Source organism: Aspergillus vadensis, assembly GCF_003184925.1.
Source record: "Aspergillus vadensis CBS 113365 unplaced genomic scaffold BO88scaffold_4, whole genome shotgun sequence".
In the NCBI taxonomy this organism is placed as follows: Eukaryota; Fungi; Ascomycota; class Eurotiomycetes; order Eurotiales; family Aspergillaceae; genus Aspergillus; species Aspergillus vadensis.
The window spans coordinates 985519-1002183 of NW_020292042.1; the positions used below are offsets into that span (position 1 = coordinate 985519).

General features: G+C 49.2%; 7 protein-coding genes across 7 annotated transcripts; 3 read left to right on the top strand and 4 right to left on the bottom strand.

The window, feature by feature from the left end:
- Window positions 1–238: 238 nt before the first annotated feature.
- On the bottom strand, window positions 239–2580 carry BO88DRAFT_402509 (ER oxidoreductin). The gene is made up of 3 exons (XM_025706117.1): window positions 2089–2580; window positions 439–2006; window positions 239–384 (listed from the first exon to the last, which is right to left on the bottom strand). Exons 1-3 carry the CDS (start codon window positions 2185–2187, stop codon window positions 249–251), a joined length of 1803 nt encoding a protein of 600 aa, XP_025566064.1. The 5' UTR covers window positions 2188–2580; the 3' UTR covers window positions 239–248.
- Window positions 2581–3299: 719 nt separating this feature from the next.
- BO88DRAFT_383001 (uncharacterized protein) lies at window positions 3300–4868 on the bottom strand. Its single transcript, XM_025704653.1, has 2 exons — window positions 3847–4868; window positions 3300–3791 (listed from the first exon to the last, which is right to left on the bottom strand). The coding sequence occupies exons 1-2, from the start codon at window positions 4480–4482 to the stop codon at window positions 3672–3674; spliced, it is 756 nt and encodes a 251-aa protein (XP_025566065.1). The 5' UTR covers window positions 4483–4868; the 3' UTR covers window positions 3300–3671.
- Window positions 4869–6588: 1720 nt separating this feature from the next.
- Window positions 6589–7843, top strand: BO88DRAFT_360082 (HVSL domain-containing protein). The gene is made up of 3 exons (XM_025703841.1): window positions 6589–6899; window positions 6989–7214; window positions 7295–7843. Exons 1-3 carry the CDS (start codon window positions 6650–6652, stop codon window positions 7719–7721), a joined length of 903 nt encoding a protein of 300 aa, XP_025566066.1. The 5' UTR covers window positions 6589–6649; the 3' UTR covers window positions 7722–7843.
- An 812-nt stretch (window positions 7844–8655) lies between these two features.
- On the top strand, window positions 8656–9269 carry BO88DRAFT_450877 (uncharacterized protein; the record flags this gene model as incomplete). The annotated part of the gene is made up of 2 exons (XM_025710607.1): window positions 8656–8688; window positions 8757–9269. 2 exons carry the CDS (start codon window positions 8656–8658, stop codon window positions 9267–9269), a joined length of 546 nt encoding a protein of 181 aa, XP_025566067.1.
- A 756-nt stretch (window positions 9270–10025) lies between these two features.
- BO88DRAFT_450878 (putative MFS transporter) lies at window positions 10026–11534 on the bottom strand (the record flags this gene model as incomplete). Its single annotated transcript, XM_025710608.1, has 5 exons — window positions 10026–10195; window positions 10246–10329; window positions 10407–10643; window positions 10691–11326; window positions 11381–11534. 5 exons carry the CDS (start codon window positions 11532–11534, stop codon window positions 10026–10028), a joined length of 1281 nt encoding a protein of 426 aa, XP_025566068.1.
- A 1875-nt stretch (window positions 11535–13409) lies between these two features.
- Window positions 13410–14232, bottom strand: BO88DRAFT_209745 (uncharacterized protein). Its single transcript, XM_025701917.1, has one exon. The coding sequence runs from the start codon at window positions 14085–14087 to the stop codon at window positions 13557–13559; it is 531 nt and encodes a 176-aa protein (XP_025566069.1). The 5' UTR covers window positions 14088–14232; the 3' UTR covers window positions 13410–13556.
- Window position 14233: 1 nt separating this feature from the next.
- Window positions 14234–16452, top strand: BO88DRAFT_209699 (neutral amino acid permease). Its single transcript, XM_025701916.1, has 8 exons — window positions 14234–14569; window positions 14623–14709; window positions 14764–15095; window positions 15145–15285; window positions 15338–15552; window positions 15601–15798; window positions 15863–16006; window positions 16054–16452. Exons 1-8 carry the CDS (start codon window positions 14379–14381, stop codon window positions 16135–16137), a joined length of 1392 nt encoding a protein of 463 aa, XP_025566070.1. The 5' UTR covers window positions 14234–14378; the 3' UTR covers window positions 16138–16452.
- Window positions 16453–16665: the final 213 nt, after the last annotated feature.

Genomic DNA, 16665 nt, shown 5'->3' on the forward strand with positions numbered 1-16665 from the left:
GATATCATATTTGCTGTCCAAATTATCTGAATGTAATATGTCACCATCAAATGCTCAGGCCCATTGCTTGGAAAATGAAAATGTACAGCGGCCTAAATGCTCCCAGAACTCCCGAGATGCGATTTCCCAACAGGCATCGTCAACAACGCCGGCCCAAACAGATCGGAAAAAGATTAGTCCTCCACGACGCTAGTTATACAATACAATCCCAGTCACCGCCATCTTCCACGTCTCCCAACTTCTAGTGTCTAAAGCTCCTCATGGGTCGGGGGTGTCGGAGGGGTGGGTCGCTTGGGGAGCTGGATCCTCCAGGACCGTGGTGGCACAGGCAGACCCAGCCAGTAGTTCCATACCCGAGCGATTTCCAGAACGGCAATTTCAAAGCTGCAACGCCTAGTCAGTATACAGAGAGAACAGCGAATGGGCGCCATCACTTACAATGTCTTCGGTGCATTGACCCAGCTCTTCAGCACGTAGACGAGAATGTCCCCGATCATAGAGAGCTCGGCCTTCATGTCGTCCCAGGCCGTGTCCGTGTCGCGGCGTACTCGAACCTTCTCCCACGGAAGCTTCTCGGTGATGTACACAAAGTTGTCATCATCGCCATCCTCGTAGTAGAAGGTCGAGCCACCGTCCTTGAGAAGTCGTCGGGTCTTCTTCTTGCCACTGCGATCCTTGGATGAAATGCTCGCGGGGATGGTGAAGACCTCCCCATCGCCCACATCCATGGCCCGGTGGAAACTTCGGACGGCCGCAATGCTGTGAGAAATGCGACCAAGGGTGTTGATCAGTGCCACCAGCTCAGTCCGGCGCAGCAACGGGTTCTCGCCGTTCTTGGTCTCATCGTACTCAAACAACACCTTCAGAGCGGTGCCATATCCATTGACTTGAAGCTTGCCCCAGAGGCGGCATTTATCGCATCCGACACAGTCCATCAGGCGACTGACGTTGCGGAATCGGTTGCGGAAGTCTTCCTTCAAGCCAGCAGCGCTGGGGTCCTGGAACATGAGGTTCTCGTCGAAAATCTGGGGGCGATCAGCCAAGGTCGAAGTCAACTTGGAGACCTTCTCCCTAGTCATGGCATCCTGGATCGGATCACTGACGCAGTAGTTGTAGTTGTGTAGGTGTTTCTGCAACTTCGCCACGGCGCGCGAGACCAGCGCGTAGTTGAAGTACAGGTTCGAAATGCGCTCGGGGTGATCGTGGAGGCGATCTTTGAAACATTGAAGGTTGGGATGCCATTGCCCCGTCGTCTGATTGAGGTAATCCCAGCAAAGGTGGGTCGAGATAGACGCATGCATTCCACTGATGAGACGATGGAACACGCGCTTCTCGAGACACTCATTGTCCAAGGGAAGCAGGTCGGGGCGCTTCAGCTCCTGCTGAAGCACATGACGGAAATCGTTGACCGCTTGAAGACCACCCAGCTGAGGGGTCACAGGTGACAGCTCTGGCACCGGTTTGAGGAAGCAATTCTCCCGATAGATTGCGTCCCAAACCTGGTGAGCGCCCATACCGGCGTACCCCGTGAACCGCTCTGGATTATCAACGAGACTGACATAGTCTCCCTTGCCGCTAGCACCCTCGTCTTCGGGAACACAGTAGTCCCGTTCGTCACATTCATCATCATACTCCACGACACAACTCTCTTTAACATTTTCACCTAGCATTCCCTGGAGCGGTCGATTAAGAGGTCGCTCCTTTCGCTGATTGCGGCCCGGATGGCCTGCTTTGGGTCCCTCGAGTTTACTAAGCTCCTCCGCGCGCCATGTTAACGGGATGTCGTCCTCGGACTCGATTGTGTTGACGGAGCATGCGATATTCCCGCACATGCTATTCGCATCGTTCCAGAACGGACAGACTTTGTTGAAGAGGTTTAGACGGTAGTACGAAAAGAAATCGGTATCTTGCGTAATGGATTGGAGGAGGGTGTAGACTTGATCGTTCAGATGATCGATGGTGGCGTAGGAGACACAAGCGTCGGACACCATAGCAGTGGGGTCAATCTGATAGAGATGAGAAGGGATCAGCCAAGTCTGGTCTTCAATATGCAGCCAAAGCGCATGCCTGAGCGTTGTATCGACTTACCGCACACTTGTCCTGGTTATGGTGCAGCCCAGTCTCGGCATTGGAAAGCCTCGACAGGGCAAATACTGCCAAATAAAAAAATTTGGCTGCGGAGCGCATCTTGGGATGGCCGGAGGCCGGCGGAAACGAGTGGAGAAGAACGTAGGAAAGGATCGGAGTGTATGACAGAAACCGAGAGTGTATAGAGTGTATAGAGTGAAGCTATGCAATGAAGGTTATGGTAGGTAAGCCAAGAAGCAGGGTCCTTCACATGAAGATCAGCGACGGAAGGGAGGCCTGGATTGTCAATGTCAACGGTCAATCGCGATCAGGCCAAATGACATTTCCCTGCACAATAGGTGATGCAGTTCCAACTGCAGCAAAAGGAAGCAAAAACGAATGATGGGAATAAAGAAGCAGGTGGAACGAGGGGACTTGAGTATTCAAGGAATGTCCGTTGCGAAGTGGACAAGTTGTCCTTGGTGGCGCGGAGTTGCATGATCCGCAAGTAGTCATCAATAGTCATCAAATCAATTCCATCTCCGCCGGCTTATCGCCGCCAAAAAAAACCCTTGTTTCAGACAGCTCCCCACTGCGATGATCCACGGTAGTCTAGATGTATCTCTCTATACCTACCCTATAGAAAGTGTTGACAAATCGACTTTCTGTCGTTGTTCTCTTTGTTGTTATATTGGGGGATTGGCTCGGTACTTCACAAGGATTTCAATATAGTGTGGTTTATTCAGCGATCGCAACTCGCAATGTTAATGTCCTTGAATCAGCTGACAGGTTGGAATAACGAGATCAAGATCATGCTGTCGCATGGCCGTGTTGGTAAGATTAAGGGGCGTCAGGAGCGACTTGGAGTGCTATAACGGTCATGGTACATGTTGATGCCACGCTGCTCAGGCTGTTAGTAACTTCCAGAGTGAAATCACTTATCGGTTTAGTTACTTTCATTAATTCGCTGAGTAAATATACAGACTGATAAGGGATTAATTATTAGTAGGTCGAGTAACTATGCCATGCGCTTTGACGTGAAGTCATACAGGTTCCGCAGGCCCTAGGACATGTCAGATGCATGTCTCGCAGGTTACTTGTTACAGATAGGAGTATGAGTAGTATATTTAGTAGTGTGCGATACAACACACTGGATGAATTGTTACGCTAACGCGGCTCCGTAGTATGGTGGACAAATAACTACGCTGTATGCACTCTACAGTGTTTGTCGAGCAGTGGCAGATTGTAGATCGTCAAATTTGACTGTCAGACAGCAGAAGTAAAAACAGCCATGGATATTCCCAATTCAAACCCATCAAAAGGGCTGTAGCAACCATGAACGCCTCCCACCGTGATACTCCAGGCTTCAACTCCGAGCGTGACACATCATGTCATACCGTAATCACCGAGGTCATGACCGGTGTAGCAGGGGAATCATGGTAAAATACATAATAGAAAGAAACGCTCCAAAAATCATCAAAACCCAACACCAACTCTCGCAGCTCTATCAGGGAGACTGCGGTCTTATAGACGAACCAACCACAAATGCATGTTGTAGTGCGGCCGTATACAAAAAGTCCAAATGAATTTGTTTAAGAACTTGTCTAAGAAGTTCCGCTGCGCTTGCGACGACGGATACTGAGCGCTTTCCGGAGCGAGGCGAATGGCTTGGGGTGGGGTGTATTGTAAAAGGGGTCCTTTTTGAAATCCTCATCGGTGAATTTCTAGAAGGATGTTAGAGCCTGTTGCAAACCAGTGCACAGCAAATCAGGAACTTACTTGACCGGGACAACGCATAAAGTTTCCATAGTCGTTCATCATGTTCGGCCCCTCCTCGTATTCGTAGGTGCGGCCCTCCATGTCTGTGTGACCTGGAGGGTAATAAGCCACACCGTCCAGAGGACGGTGACTATCGATGCAGTCCCTAATTTTATCTTTCGGAGTTGCCTTCAAGGTCTCGGCAGTTGAATCTTTGACTGCCTCGACGGGGCTCTGCTTGGTGTGGTAGTTCCTCTCCGCATAGACGGCATCGTAGGGCCCCTCGTGATGGTACTGGCAGAGACTCGCGCTGTCCAGACGATCAATAACGTCTGGATTGACCAGCATCGAGTTCCTCGAGTATCTGGCCGGCTGAGGGTTCGACGGGCTGCCATGACGACGGCGCCGAGAACTACTCTCCTTCTTCCGTCGAGGCTCGACGGGATGATGCTCCGGAGAGCCCGAATAGTAGACGGAGGGGAAAGACGTAGAGCGCTGACGGTTCAAGGACCGCCGACTGGGAGAGGGAGAGTGGAAGCGTTGGTAGGATCCATACGAATCCATTTCAACGCCCATGTCCATCAGGTTGGGAGCATACCGAGGGGCATAAGAGGCCCGGTATGGGGTCGCACAGGCTGGGAGAACGGCGGACGCCATAGTAACTGGACGCCGGAGGAAGAAGTAAAAACACGAAGGGGGAGAGAAATGGAGGGAGAGGATGCCTCTCAAAGTGGGAGGATAAAGAGTTAGGTATATATAGGGACAACGGGATGCCCTATAAATGTATGTAGGCGTTTAATAGTATTGCCTACTAGTGACTGCCTGCGTCCGCAGCCCGTAACTCAAAAGAGTGGTGGGGCTTAGCAGCGGTGAAGTCGGGTATTGATTATAGAGTTGGGGAGTAACGTTGAAGCTGCGGTCTGTGTGGTTATGAGTGTGGCAGAGTAGGTTTGGAAGTATGAGAGTAAGTAGTATAAGTTGGTTTGCAAGGTAGTGGTTGCTAGATGGGAGTAGTAGGAAGAAGTATGAAGAGAACAAGAGAAAGAGGACAAGACAGAGAGTAAAAGAGGCGAGAAGAGCAGAGGGGGGAGTCATAATTCATCATGATTATTTAGGCTCTGGTCATCGCTGGTCATGCAAGTGCAAAGCCGAACCGGTGGACCGTGACGTGACGAGTAGCGCCGCATTGCTTTTCCATTTGCTCACTTTTGCTTCCACGCGATCCGGGGGTGGATTTGTACTATTACGCCTTATCGATAAGGCTCTACTAGAGTCTACTACAAACGAGTACGTACGGTCAAGACTAGACCGGTTCGGTTGCATCGGATGTCCTCTTCGATGATGAAAATACCTGACCAACATCTCCTGTTGTCGAGTCTTAGTTAGTACTAGTACTTTGCACTGAATGCCCTCATTCTGTAGGTGCGCGGAAGGCTCGGGCCCCAGGGCACTTCCCCTCCGCCCCTCCCGGTTCTAGACTTGAAGAACCAGTCAGGATGGCCCAGGCTGATATTAGTAAATCACCATGGAACCTCTAGAAGGTCCCTGAGGGATTCTAGTGGAGTCGCAGTGGCAATTCTCACCGTCATGATTGTCGTGTCGTCGTCAGCTGTGGATGCCCAGGGCCACCATCCACCGGCTGACTAAATCATTTGCACCAACTTCCTCTGCAATTGGAGTCTTGACATCATAACCACCAGACTACCCAACCCCAACTGACTGCGACATCCTGCGAATCCCTTCTGACATTCAATTTTACATCATTATTTAGAAGAAACAGGTTGAGTATCTTAACGAGAGGTGTACGGACTTGATTATTTTATTGAGTTAACTAGTGACCTACGGAATAATACCCACTAAGCTGAGTGAGCTCCAGCTCCGTCTTTAAGCTTATCTTTAGTGACCACGATAGCGCCAACGGCGGGCTGGATCTAGCCCTGCTAGGCTTGAAACAAGTTTTGGTTTGCGACTAAAAAGCACGCGCCAGTATTAACATCTGCATGCTTCTGACAGGCGCTTCTACGAATTGCTTGTTACACACTCATCCACGCACAAAGTAATTTGATGGTCCGCATCGCATGTCAGCCTGCGACGGTCTGCATAGGCGACCCAGTGCATGGCGAATGTGTTACACAGGGTCTAGATTTGTCCTACGAACCCTCAGGGACTAGAATTATTGCAGGCTTATAATTAGAAACGAGCCAGGTGTAATGGACGCATATAGCCAGGTACATTCGGTCTACTTGCTCTGCCTGTCAGGGGGCTGAGGTCCATCCATGGATAGGGGCCCCAACCCTTACGAGGTGACATGGATAATGCGAACAAGCTTCGACGTAATCCATCAAATTTGTGCCCATACCCCTGCTGCTACGGAGTCTTCTGGGCAATAATTGATGCTAAGAAACTAAAAGTCGATGAAGTATCTCGCTATTGTCCTCGCTCACTTTGTGATCCTTGTGCTCCAATCCTTGTTGACCTCTGCTGAGACAGTAAGACGGACGCCTCAACATACAGAGTAGACATTCGAAGCCACCATAAAAGTAATCGAGGCAAAAAAACGGTCATCTCACAACAGATCATTCTTCTCACATAATCGAAACCATGATGTGTTCTGTTCATCTGTTAAAAAAAGTCCACTCCAATCTAGAACCTCTTCCAGCTCCCACTGGCGAGTCTTGGCAGCCCTACCCGTAAAAGGCAGAGTTTCAATACGGACAGCCCGGCTCCACCATGCCGACCCGATGGAACAACAATTTACTACTCCAACTGCGGCCACCAATTTCATCCTGGATGTCCACTTCCAACCAATGTCCCTGACCCTGTAATGGCTTTGGTGCAATATTCTGAATCAGAATCCGAAGCAGAGAACGAGCCCCCTCAGCCCCCAGCAAAAAGGCCTCGTCAAGCCGCCAACAATCCAACTTCCTCACTCCCACCATTACCAGCCGCTTTTCACGATCTCTATGCCTCCAGCACTCGTGTCAGCGTGACCGACGACCCCAGTCTCCACGGAGGCCGAAAAAGGGTCATTCCCCATGTTGAAGGGAACTGGCCGACCCACATCTACTTGGAGTGTATGTGTCATCCATCATCACCACCAGCACCCTCTGGCAGTAGTTAGATTCTCGAGAACGGAAATAACACCCGTTTGACCAATTTACAGGGTATCCATCCAAAGATGAGCTTTCTATTCTTAGCGATGTCATAGCGCAGATCAAGGATAGGCTCGATGAAAGCACGATACAGCTCCACAGCCTACTACATAGTGATCTTGGCGCGCAACTGCCCCTCCACATTAGTCTGTCTAGACCGGTCGTGCTACGGACAGAACAGCGACAGTCCTTCTTGGACATTTTCCAGTCTCAGCTGAAAGAGTCGCAAATTCCAACGTAAGTAGCTGGCTTGCTTGTTTTCTTGGGACTATTATTTTTCTGATCGATCAATCCATCATGCTGACAAGCTGTGCAAGGTTCAACGTCTCGACAAATAGCCTCGACTGTGTCTCAAATTATGAGAAGACGCGGTGGTTCTATGTCTTACGTGCGGAAAAGCCAGAGGAAGATAATCTGAATCGTCTTCTTCGGCTGTCTAATCGAGCCCTGGCGCGGTTTGAACAGCCTCCGCTATACGAGTCGTCGCAGGATGTGGCGGCTGAGCGGAAGTCAAATGGTGGTGGTACGACACTGCCACGGGTGTCGAGCGAGTCTGGCCAGTCTGGAGCTGATTACTCTCACTGCTTCCATATCTCGTTGGCATGGAGCTTGACGGGTCTGTCGTCTGCAGAGAGGGAGCTGATCGGAGGTGTGGATTTGCGTAGGGTACATGACTTGGCTGTGCGGTTTGATTGTGTCAAGGTGAAAATTGGGAATCATGTTTCTAGTATACCGCTGCAGTAGATGATGAAGTGTGTTTAGACATAGAGTTGTACATAGAAGCATTTGCTAGGAATACTGTGGTTGGTGGATGGGTAAACATTGGCGCTGACTCTTTAAGCGATACTCATCTTCTAGTATATCAGGGACCAGATCGGTTACTGGTTATACTAGCTTCCAGATTCATATTACTCCACACGGTGTAACTCATATATATCGGCTATTCTCATACTACTAGATTTCTCATGATAGATCCAATGAACATCGGAGTGCATAACTTCGTCACATACTAATCTCGATAATTGCACCCCATGAGAAACATTGTAGCTTAAGCCGTGGGTGTGAAATGTCATTTCAACTCTACCTCACTGAACCAGCATAAATATACTCTTCACCTGTATCAACGACAGCATAGCATATTGACACCACCACAAAGTCCCTGAAATGAGCACACCTCCAGCTACAAAACATTTATACGAGCACCAACTAGACACCATATCCTGAAGCAGCTAGTATTTAATGGTCTATCTGTCGAGTAAGATGATAATACTACTACTATCTAGTAGTATTTAAGACACAATATATATTCCACTAACGGCAATACCCAAATAAAACCTGCCCTCTTTGATTGCTCAATACAACCACCATACCTTTCAACCATTAAGCATTGTAACTAAGAACAGAAGCACCCACTTTACCAACAATAGTCTCAGATACTATCTCCCCTGTAAATTTCATACTGTGTAGATTATAAGCACACCAGCATAACCACCCGTAATATTCACCCGTCCCATACAATACAATACATCCCGCCCAAGGCACGTCACAAACCGCTAACCCACACCAACACACGCGTAGCTCAGCTTAGCTTAGCTAGCTATCTTCTTCATCCTCAATTTCAGCTTTAATCCCCTCCTCCCCCTTACCCAACAGCAAAAATCATCCCACAACCTCCAAAATGTCCCTAATCACCCCACCACCCATCACCATCGTACGTTATCCTCCACCAGCCTATAACCCCCAAGAAAAACCAAATGTGCAAGTACCTAACCCCCACAGGAAGACCTCCACGCTTTCCAAGCAAAACACTTCCCGGGGAGTGTCATCGCCCAGACACCACAGCCACAAAATGTGACGAATACCAACATTTCCGAAGAATACACCTTGGAAGAAGAAGAGTATGAATACTACGACGAAGAAGAAGACCTAGGCTACTACCCCGACGGCGTGAAACGCACCCTCACGGACGAACAAATCCGCATATTCAGACATAGTGAGATCCATGCGTTAAGGAGGGAGAAGGAGTTACGGGAGGAGGAGGCGGCGGATGCTGCTGCTGCTGCTGCTGCGGATCGTGCCGTAGCTGCAAATGCGGATGCGAACGCAAAGACCGATGCAGTTGGTACAGAACAAGCGAGCAAGTCTCGGGCAGAAGGGGAAGAAGACGTGGATGTGAAGATGGATTATGGAGAGGGGGAGGGGGGTGCGTCTGCTTCGAAGGCGACTTCGAAGACGACTTCTAGGCCTGTGCCGCAGTTTACGGGCAGGAGGATCATTTCGTATGATGATTGAAGTTGAAATTGATGAGAGGATGGGAGTTAAGGTGGTTTTTATGTGACTGCCGTCTAACTATTTGCCTGCCAGTCTGCCTGCATGCCTGCCTAGGTATATGTGCTGCGGTTAGCCGTTCTGGTCTTCTGCGCCCTGCAGGAGACACTGTCGACATCTGTGTTCGAGACCCAAGGTGCTTTGCATGCACACCAGCATGATTTCTGACATGGTAAGTTTACTTTACACTGCTTGTTTGCTTTCTTGCTATTCTGCTTCCCACATGATGAAAACATCGTATCAGTCATCCTTAGTCGGAGCGCCATACCATCTGCGGATGTGTAAGGCTATGTCGACTTAAATCTTCTCTCTGAACTTACTTGATATTGCTGCTTGTTGGACTTGATTCATATTCTAAGATCCGCTGCTAATTGTCTTATTGGCTAGTGCTTTTTTTGATGAAGCAAGAACAAATGATGATTAATCATTATATGCATCGACGGTGCAAACACCTTGCATATGGGTGTGCGACTTGCCATCTATGTTGTGGTCCAGACGCACGCCTAGAGAGGGTGCTTGAACGATCAGCTTCGAAGTGAAGCTGCCTCTTGACTTCATTGAGAGCATGATACTCGTGATGTTCATGGAAGCAGAATATCTTCATCAAACCACATCGGTCCAAGGATCGAAATGTTATCTATCAACATAGCGTAACTACCGATGCGTAGGCTACAGCGCCGCATCTCAAATGTAGCGCCAATATGGCCTTCCTACATCTACTCAAAGCGTGATTGGTCTCTGTCTAGGGACCAAGCACCAGAAAAAGGCAATTCCAATGAGCAGCCCCAGCATGATAGGCTGCAAGACCTGGACGCCGGCCTGGGAGGCCACTGCTCCCGTTAGGAAAGGGAATGCAGCGGACCCTGCCTGTCCAAGACTGGCAGTGAAACCTGGTGATGGTCAGCATGAGCAACTTCACATTCAAATGCCAGCTACTTACCCATTGCTCCCACGTGAAGTTCTTTTGGGATGACCTTAGTGAGGACATAGAGTCCAACTGGGTAGAAAGGACCGATAAAGAAGCCTGGTGCCTATAATTAGCAGCGTTTTCAACAGCGGCGTATTTTGTCTCGCATTTGTGCTGGAATGGAGCATACTCACCCAGGAAACACACTGTGACTGCATTGATAGTGATGTCTGGGACTAGCCAGAACAAAAGCTGCATCGCCACAGCCAACGCGGTATAAACGAACACCATGCGCCGTTCACCCAAGCGATGCGTGACATCCGCTAAAGCAACACGGCCCAAGGTAAATCCGGTCCAGAAGCCGGACGCAATATATCCTACTTTGGTAGGGTCGCCATTTCTTACCGAAACAAGGAACTGCACAAGCCAACCTGAAACATGTCAGCAAGGAGCTGCCTCCAGTCATGGAAGAACGTACCTCCAGCAGTCACCTCCGCGCCAACGTACAAAAAGAAGAAGCCGTTGAATATCCACACAGTCTTGTTTGACACTGTTTCTCGAAGCTCCTTGCCGGCCGTCTCTTTCGCATTGCTCACATTCGGACGGAAGAGCCCCTTTCTGAAGGTCCAGACCAGAGATGTGATGTTTAGTACGCCGAGCAACATGGTCACAAGGTAGTAATGATGCCAGACTGGCATTCTCGAGGCAATCGTATTGGCGATCAATGGAGCGAGGATGGTTCCGACGCCATACACGGCATGCAAAACGCCCAGCCACCGATGGGCGTCCTTGACAGTTATAGTGAACATATTCATTTGCGCGTCTTGGAACGCTACGCCGCAACCAGTGAAGAAGAATGCTGCCACGAAAAGGGGGAAAGGCGGACTCCAGAACATCAAGACATAGCCGAGACACTGAATGGTTGCGCCCAGAACCAGGGTACCGCCCGTTCCTATATGAGAACAAACATGGATATTGGCGAATGAGGCGACAACCCAACCCACAAAGTTGACCAGGTAGATGATGGACACTTGCAGAAGACCAACATCATAAGTTGGTTGTATGTACGGAATCAGAGGGCCCAACGCAGCATCTTTATTGTCGACCCATTCGACTGTCAGCTTCGGTTTGCTATCGCAAGCGAGTTAGTGGGGGCGGGGCAATGTACCGTTCAGCCCAGCCATCAATGCGGCAAAGTTGGTACTGAGAATCTTGCTTTTGACATCTCCTACATCCTTGGGAAGGAGGAACGTAGACTCATCAGCCGGAGTGGTTTCATCCTGAGCGTAGTTGCCATGTCCAGCTTCTCTGTGGTCGCCCATATTGTTGATTGACTGGATTGATGAGTCGCTTTGAGAAGGACAGCCGCGCACTGGAGTGACCAGTTACTTATATACGAGAGAAAGAAACCGTAATCCTTGGCAGCAGCAACTAGCTCCACTGTCGCTTAGCTCTATAGCAGGTAATCGCGGCTACCTAACAAACAACCCCAGTTGAGGTGATGCTTGATGGTGGGGTAAACCCGAAGTTCAAGCGAGGTGTGGCAGCTTGCCTCTCTATCTGTCGGTGAGAAACACATGTGGATCTTGGGGTCTAGCCCACCACTCCAATTTGTGCTTAAGGACTCGCATCGTGCAGACCAGAGTCAAAACTGCAATGAGACTGGCGAGAGTCGAGTCAGGTGGACGAGCGGGCAATTGGCGTCTTGTTTTGCCGTTTTGGGAAGGTCTGCCAGCTGCTTACTCATGGTCGCCATGCTGGAAGATTAGCGCCTGGAAGGACCTTCCTGGTGTTGAGTTGGTTATCGGGGACTCGGGCCGAGGGGGCGTGGAAACACTTGATGCTGAGATGTTGGTATCTAGTAACTGCAATCAGTTAGCTATCGAGCTCTCAAGATGATAAGGTATAGCCCAAACATAGGGGTGAATCTGGCTTAACACTACTACTGCTAGTCCATATTCATAACATATCATCAAGGCTAAGTCACCTTCATCTATTCGTCAAAGGGAAAGAGTGAGGTGGGATAAGTCTTTCAAAACCCAGGCCGGAACATTGAAACACTCGGTGTGGCAGCGAAGAACAGAACTTATCTTACCCTAATGGGGACGAGAACATTGTTGTTTTCATTATTCGGTCTTAGGTGCCAGATAAATGCCGTAGATGCAGTCTGGATAGTAGGTTGTCAAACAAGATTGTTCCAAGATGATGACAGTCTCTTGTGCCTGCTGAGAAGTATTGGATACTATCTTGAAGGGATTTGTGTTTAGGATTGGATGTTTGGTGAGGGTATATAACGTTGTAGTCCTTTTCTAAGCCGGCTTCAATGGAGGGGAGATCGCATTTGACAGTCCAATCTGTTATTATAATTTATTTGAAGGCTAGCCCAGTTCCATTATGTCTTTCCTGGACCCCAAAGAGCTGCATGGCACCTTAAGCATGAGGATGATGAACAGAAAGGGATGAGATTGTCACAAAGAGGTAGGAGGGGAGATGATAGTTAATACCCATTGGGTCCTAGAGACTACTACTTGAATAGACGGAAAACATATTGCTGAAACGGGAAGTCGCCCTTCAACGGGCCTTGCCTATGCATTATCATCCTTTACCAATCGAAACAAGTACTTGGTAGGGTCCTGGGATAGTAGCACACCCATAAATATCAACGTCTTCAGGTCGGTGGTCTCTCTCACTAAGGTACATCACAACAAGGAAGTATGCTGTTCGATTTTTTTGCTATTAACTACCTTCCACCTCGTTCTTTCTGCATTGACACACAAAATTGTGCCCATATATAGCGGTCCTTATATAATAGTACTAGTGTATATAAACCCCGCAATGTCAAGACATCTTGTCCGCAGCTAGCCGGGTTTCCAACACAGCTACCCCGGATATTTCTGGCGAATACGGGGTAACGCTTAGAGGCGGGGATGGCACTATTTGGTCCCTGCGTCCACGAACTTTTCCAGATCAGGGGATGGACGATGCCCATTGGACACGAGGAAGCCAATTCTGGCAAATTTCTGGACTAGTAAGTATAAGTACTATTCCACCCCGGCCATGAGAATACTAATACTACTTGTGGGGTGAGTGATATTCCCCGCAAAACCGGAATTGTATATGTAAGAGAAACTGACGATATGAGTTTCCATGACCAATTGATTAAGAAAGCGTGATTCCATTCCGCCTTTATCCGGATTCTCTGAGCACATTACTGATGACGAGCGGTATGCAATGGCGACCTGAGATGGATTCGGGGGTGTAAAATGCCTCGTCTTGTTGAGAGCGGTTTATGTCATGTTGAGAACGTTCTTGAGCTCCTTTGAAGCTTAAGCAGCCAACTTTAACTAATTAATCATAGCAAGGTATCCCAATCCAGAAACAATGGCGAGTAAGAACAAGTAAATAAGTAGTAAGTAATAGAGTGGATGAGCAGCCCGTCGCATCCGTTCGATAAGCCAGTGTAACGTTGGATCTCCGACGAGGGTGACGGGCCAACCAGAAGTCACCCGGGGACCGGCAGGGTTACACAGGCGGACCTTAAACAGGAAGTGGAAAGGCTGGGCATTCCTGGAATCGACGGAGGAATCCCCTTCCAATGCAAAATTACACTGCCATGTATCACTCTTATCACGAGCAATGCCACAATCATGCTTAATCAAGGCAGTGCCTGATGTTCTCCTGCCGGTGTTGCCCGGCATTGTGACACTTGAACTTGCAGCTTTGTTCTGGATGACCTCAAGGAAGGGATAGATTGATACCCGCGGAAGTTTAACTGTCAAATCACGGTGGATCAGATTCCTGCAGAATCGGGAAAGCCGTGGTTCACGGCAAGTGCAAGTCTGGGTTACGTCTTCGAGTGTCTCCACTGCATGCATGCGACATCCTGAACAACCCCCCCTCCCCAACGAGGCTGGCTGTTCGGAAGGTCGTGCGGCTCCATGGCAATAACGCAATTTCTTTGCAATGTGCCTTTAACTCGGCTCCTCCAGGCAATCACTTTGTTTCCTCTCTCTTCCTCGTCCCGCAGCTCCTCCTCTCCTTCCTCATAGTTATAACGAGCAGGCTGAGGTTAATAGGGAGCCTGTCTCTTTCTCCATTGCACGGGCTCAAGTGCTACAACTCGAGCACTTCGTTCTGTACTCTGCTCGAGCAGTAACGCCGTCATCATGAGATCTTCAGAGATCTATCCGGCGCCCCCCACGGTGGCCGACCAGGAGCTGTGGGAAGAGAAGGAAGTGTCAACTGAACAGAGCTCTCTCGAAGTCGGAGAGAACAAAGACCTCGCTCTTCAGCAGACACAAGATGCCTTTGGGAATGAAGAGTTTGCGGAGGTCAAGTACAAGATCCTCAAGTGGTGGTATGCAAGCCATTGTACTACATATCTCAACATTGTTCCTGACGTCTATCTAGGCAATGCGGCCTGCTCATGGTGGCTGAAACAGTCTCCCTGGGGGTGCTGTCCTTGCCTGCTGCCGTTGCCGGCTTGGGTTTAGTCCCGTAGGTGCATGCAACCTCCTGTGAGGTATCTGTCACTGACATCACCACCTCCAGCTCGGTGATCATCCTGGTCTGCCTGGGTGGCCTGGCCACCTACACGGGCTATGTGATCGGCCAGTTCAAATGGAGGTATCCGCACGTTTGCAACATGGCTGATGCGGGCGAGGTGCTTGCTGGCCGCTTTGGCCGTGAGCTGTTGGGATTTGCCCAGATCATCTTCCTCATCTTCATCATGGCCAGCCACCTGCTAACCTTCACAATTGCCATGAATGCCTTAACTGACCATGGCACGTGCTCCATCGTCTTTGGAGTGGTGGGCCTGGTTGTCTCTTTCGCGTGCTCGTTGCCGCGCACTCTGGAAAAGATGTCCTGGCTCTCCTTAATTTGTAAGAAATCCAAACTTGTATCGTGTAGAGCGACGCTGACTATAGCCAGCTTTCATTAGCATCTTGTCATCTGTGTTCATCACAATGATCGGGGTGGGTATATCACACCCTGGAAAGGTAATTGAAGCAACGGTCAGAACCGACTTAATCCACGGCTTCACCGCGGTGGCCAATATCGTCTTTGCATTTTGTTAGTATCCGCTGCCTAAGTCGCTTTGATTGTCAAGCTAATCCTGTTATAGCTGGACATGCTGCATTCTTCAGCCTTGCAGCGGAATTGAAAAATCCAGCCGACTATCCCAAAGCCTTGATGCTGTTGCAGAGCGTCGATATGACCCTCTATCTCGTTGCAGCCGTCGTAATCTACTGCTATGGGGGAGCCACAGTTACTTCTCCCGCACTGGGATCCGCCAGCACGGTTGTGTCCAAAGTTGCTTATGGCATTGCGCTTCCGACAGTATGTTGCAACTCCGTATAACAGTGCTAGTTTCTGACAACCATACAGATCATCATCGCCGGCGTCATCAACGGACATGTGTCTGCCAAATCCGTCTATGTGCGTATCTTCCGTGGCACTGACCACATGCATAAGCGCACCTGGACTGCTGTGGGCTCTTGGACCGCAATTGTCCTCGCATTGTGGGTGCTCGCCTGGATCATTGCGGAAGCGATTCCAGTGTTCAATAAGTTGCTGAGCTTGGTTGTATGTCTTACACCCTGGTCCCAATCGCACTTGTACAAGTCAAGGACAACCTAACAATATGCAGACTGCGCTCTTCGCCAGTTGGTTCACTTTCGGCCTGAGCGCGATCTTCTGGTTCTACATGAACTATGGCCGATGGTTCTCGTCTCCGAAGAAATTCGCCCTCTCTGCTGTCAACCTGCTTGCTCTGGCAGTTGGATGTTGTCTGGTATGTATATCCACCACTGATCCAAACCAGTCTACTCACATATACAGTGCGGTCTTGGGCTCTATGTCTCCGGAAAGGCCATCCACGACGATCCCCACCATGCCAGTTTCACCTGCATGAGTACTGTCTAATGTGTGATGAGGTTATGTCAATTGTCGGTTTGCTTACGATAGATTGGGAATCTGGCGTTTGCAGGTCGACTTTGGTTACGATCATTATGAAGTCCTGGTACGAACAAAAAGGCGTCCTGTATATAAACTTGTAAATACATTATGCGCACGATCGATATCGATAAAAGCATGACAAGCATGAGGCTAACGCCAACCGACTCCAGTGTCTTGACCATGAACGTAACTCCAGTCCCACCATGCGTCAAAGCAAAGTACTAAATGCCGCAGATATAACACAACAGACAATGTAGCCGACTTGAAAGACGACAAAGTCTCAGGAAAGTAATCACTAGAAATAGGAAGAGATGTAATGATAAGAATGAATAAAATGGTATATGTGAACCGTCCACCGACAGAACTAAGAGACCTTAATAGATCAAGTAGAATAAAAGTATAAAGAAGTAGAAAAGAAAAAGAAAATAGTAATGAAAAGAGAAGCAGAAGAATGAAACAAACCACTCTTCAACGCCATCCATAGTGTACCATACC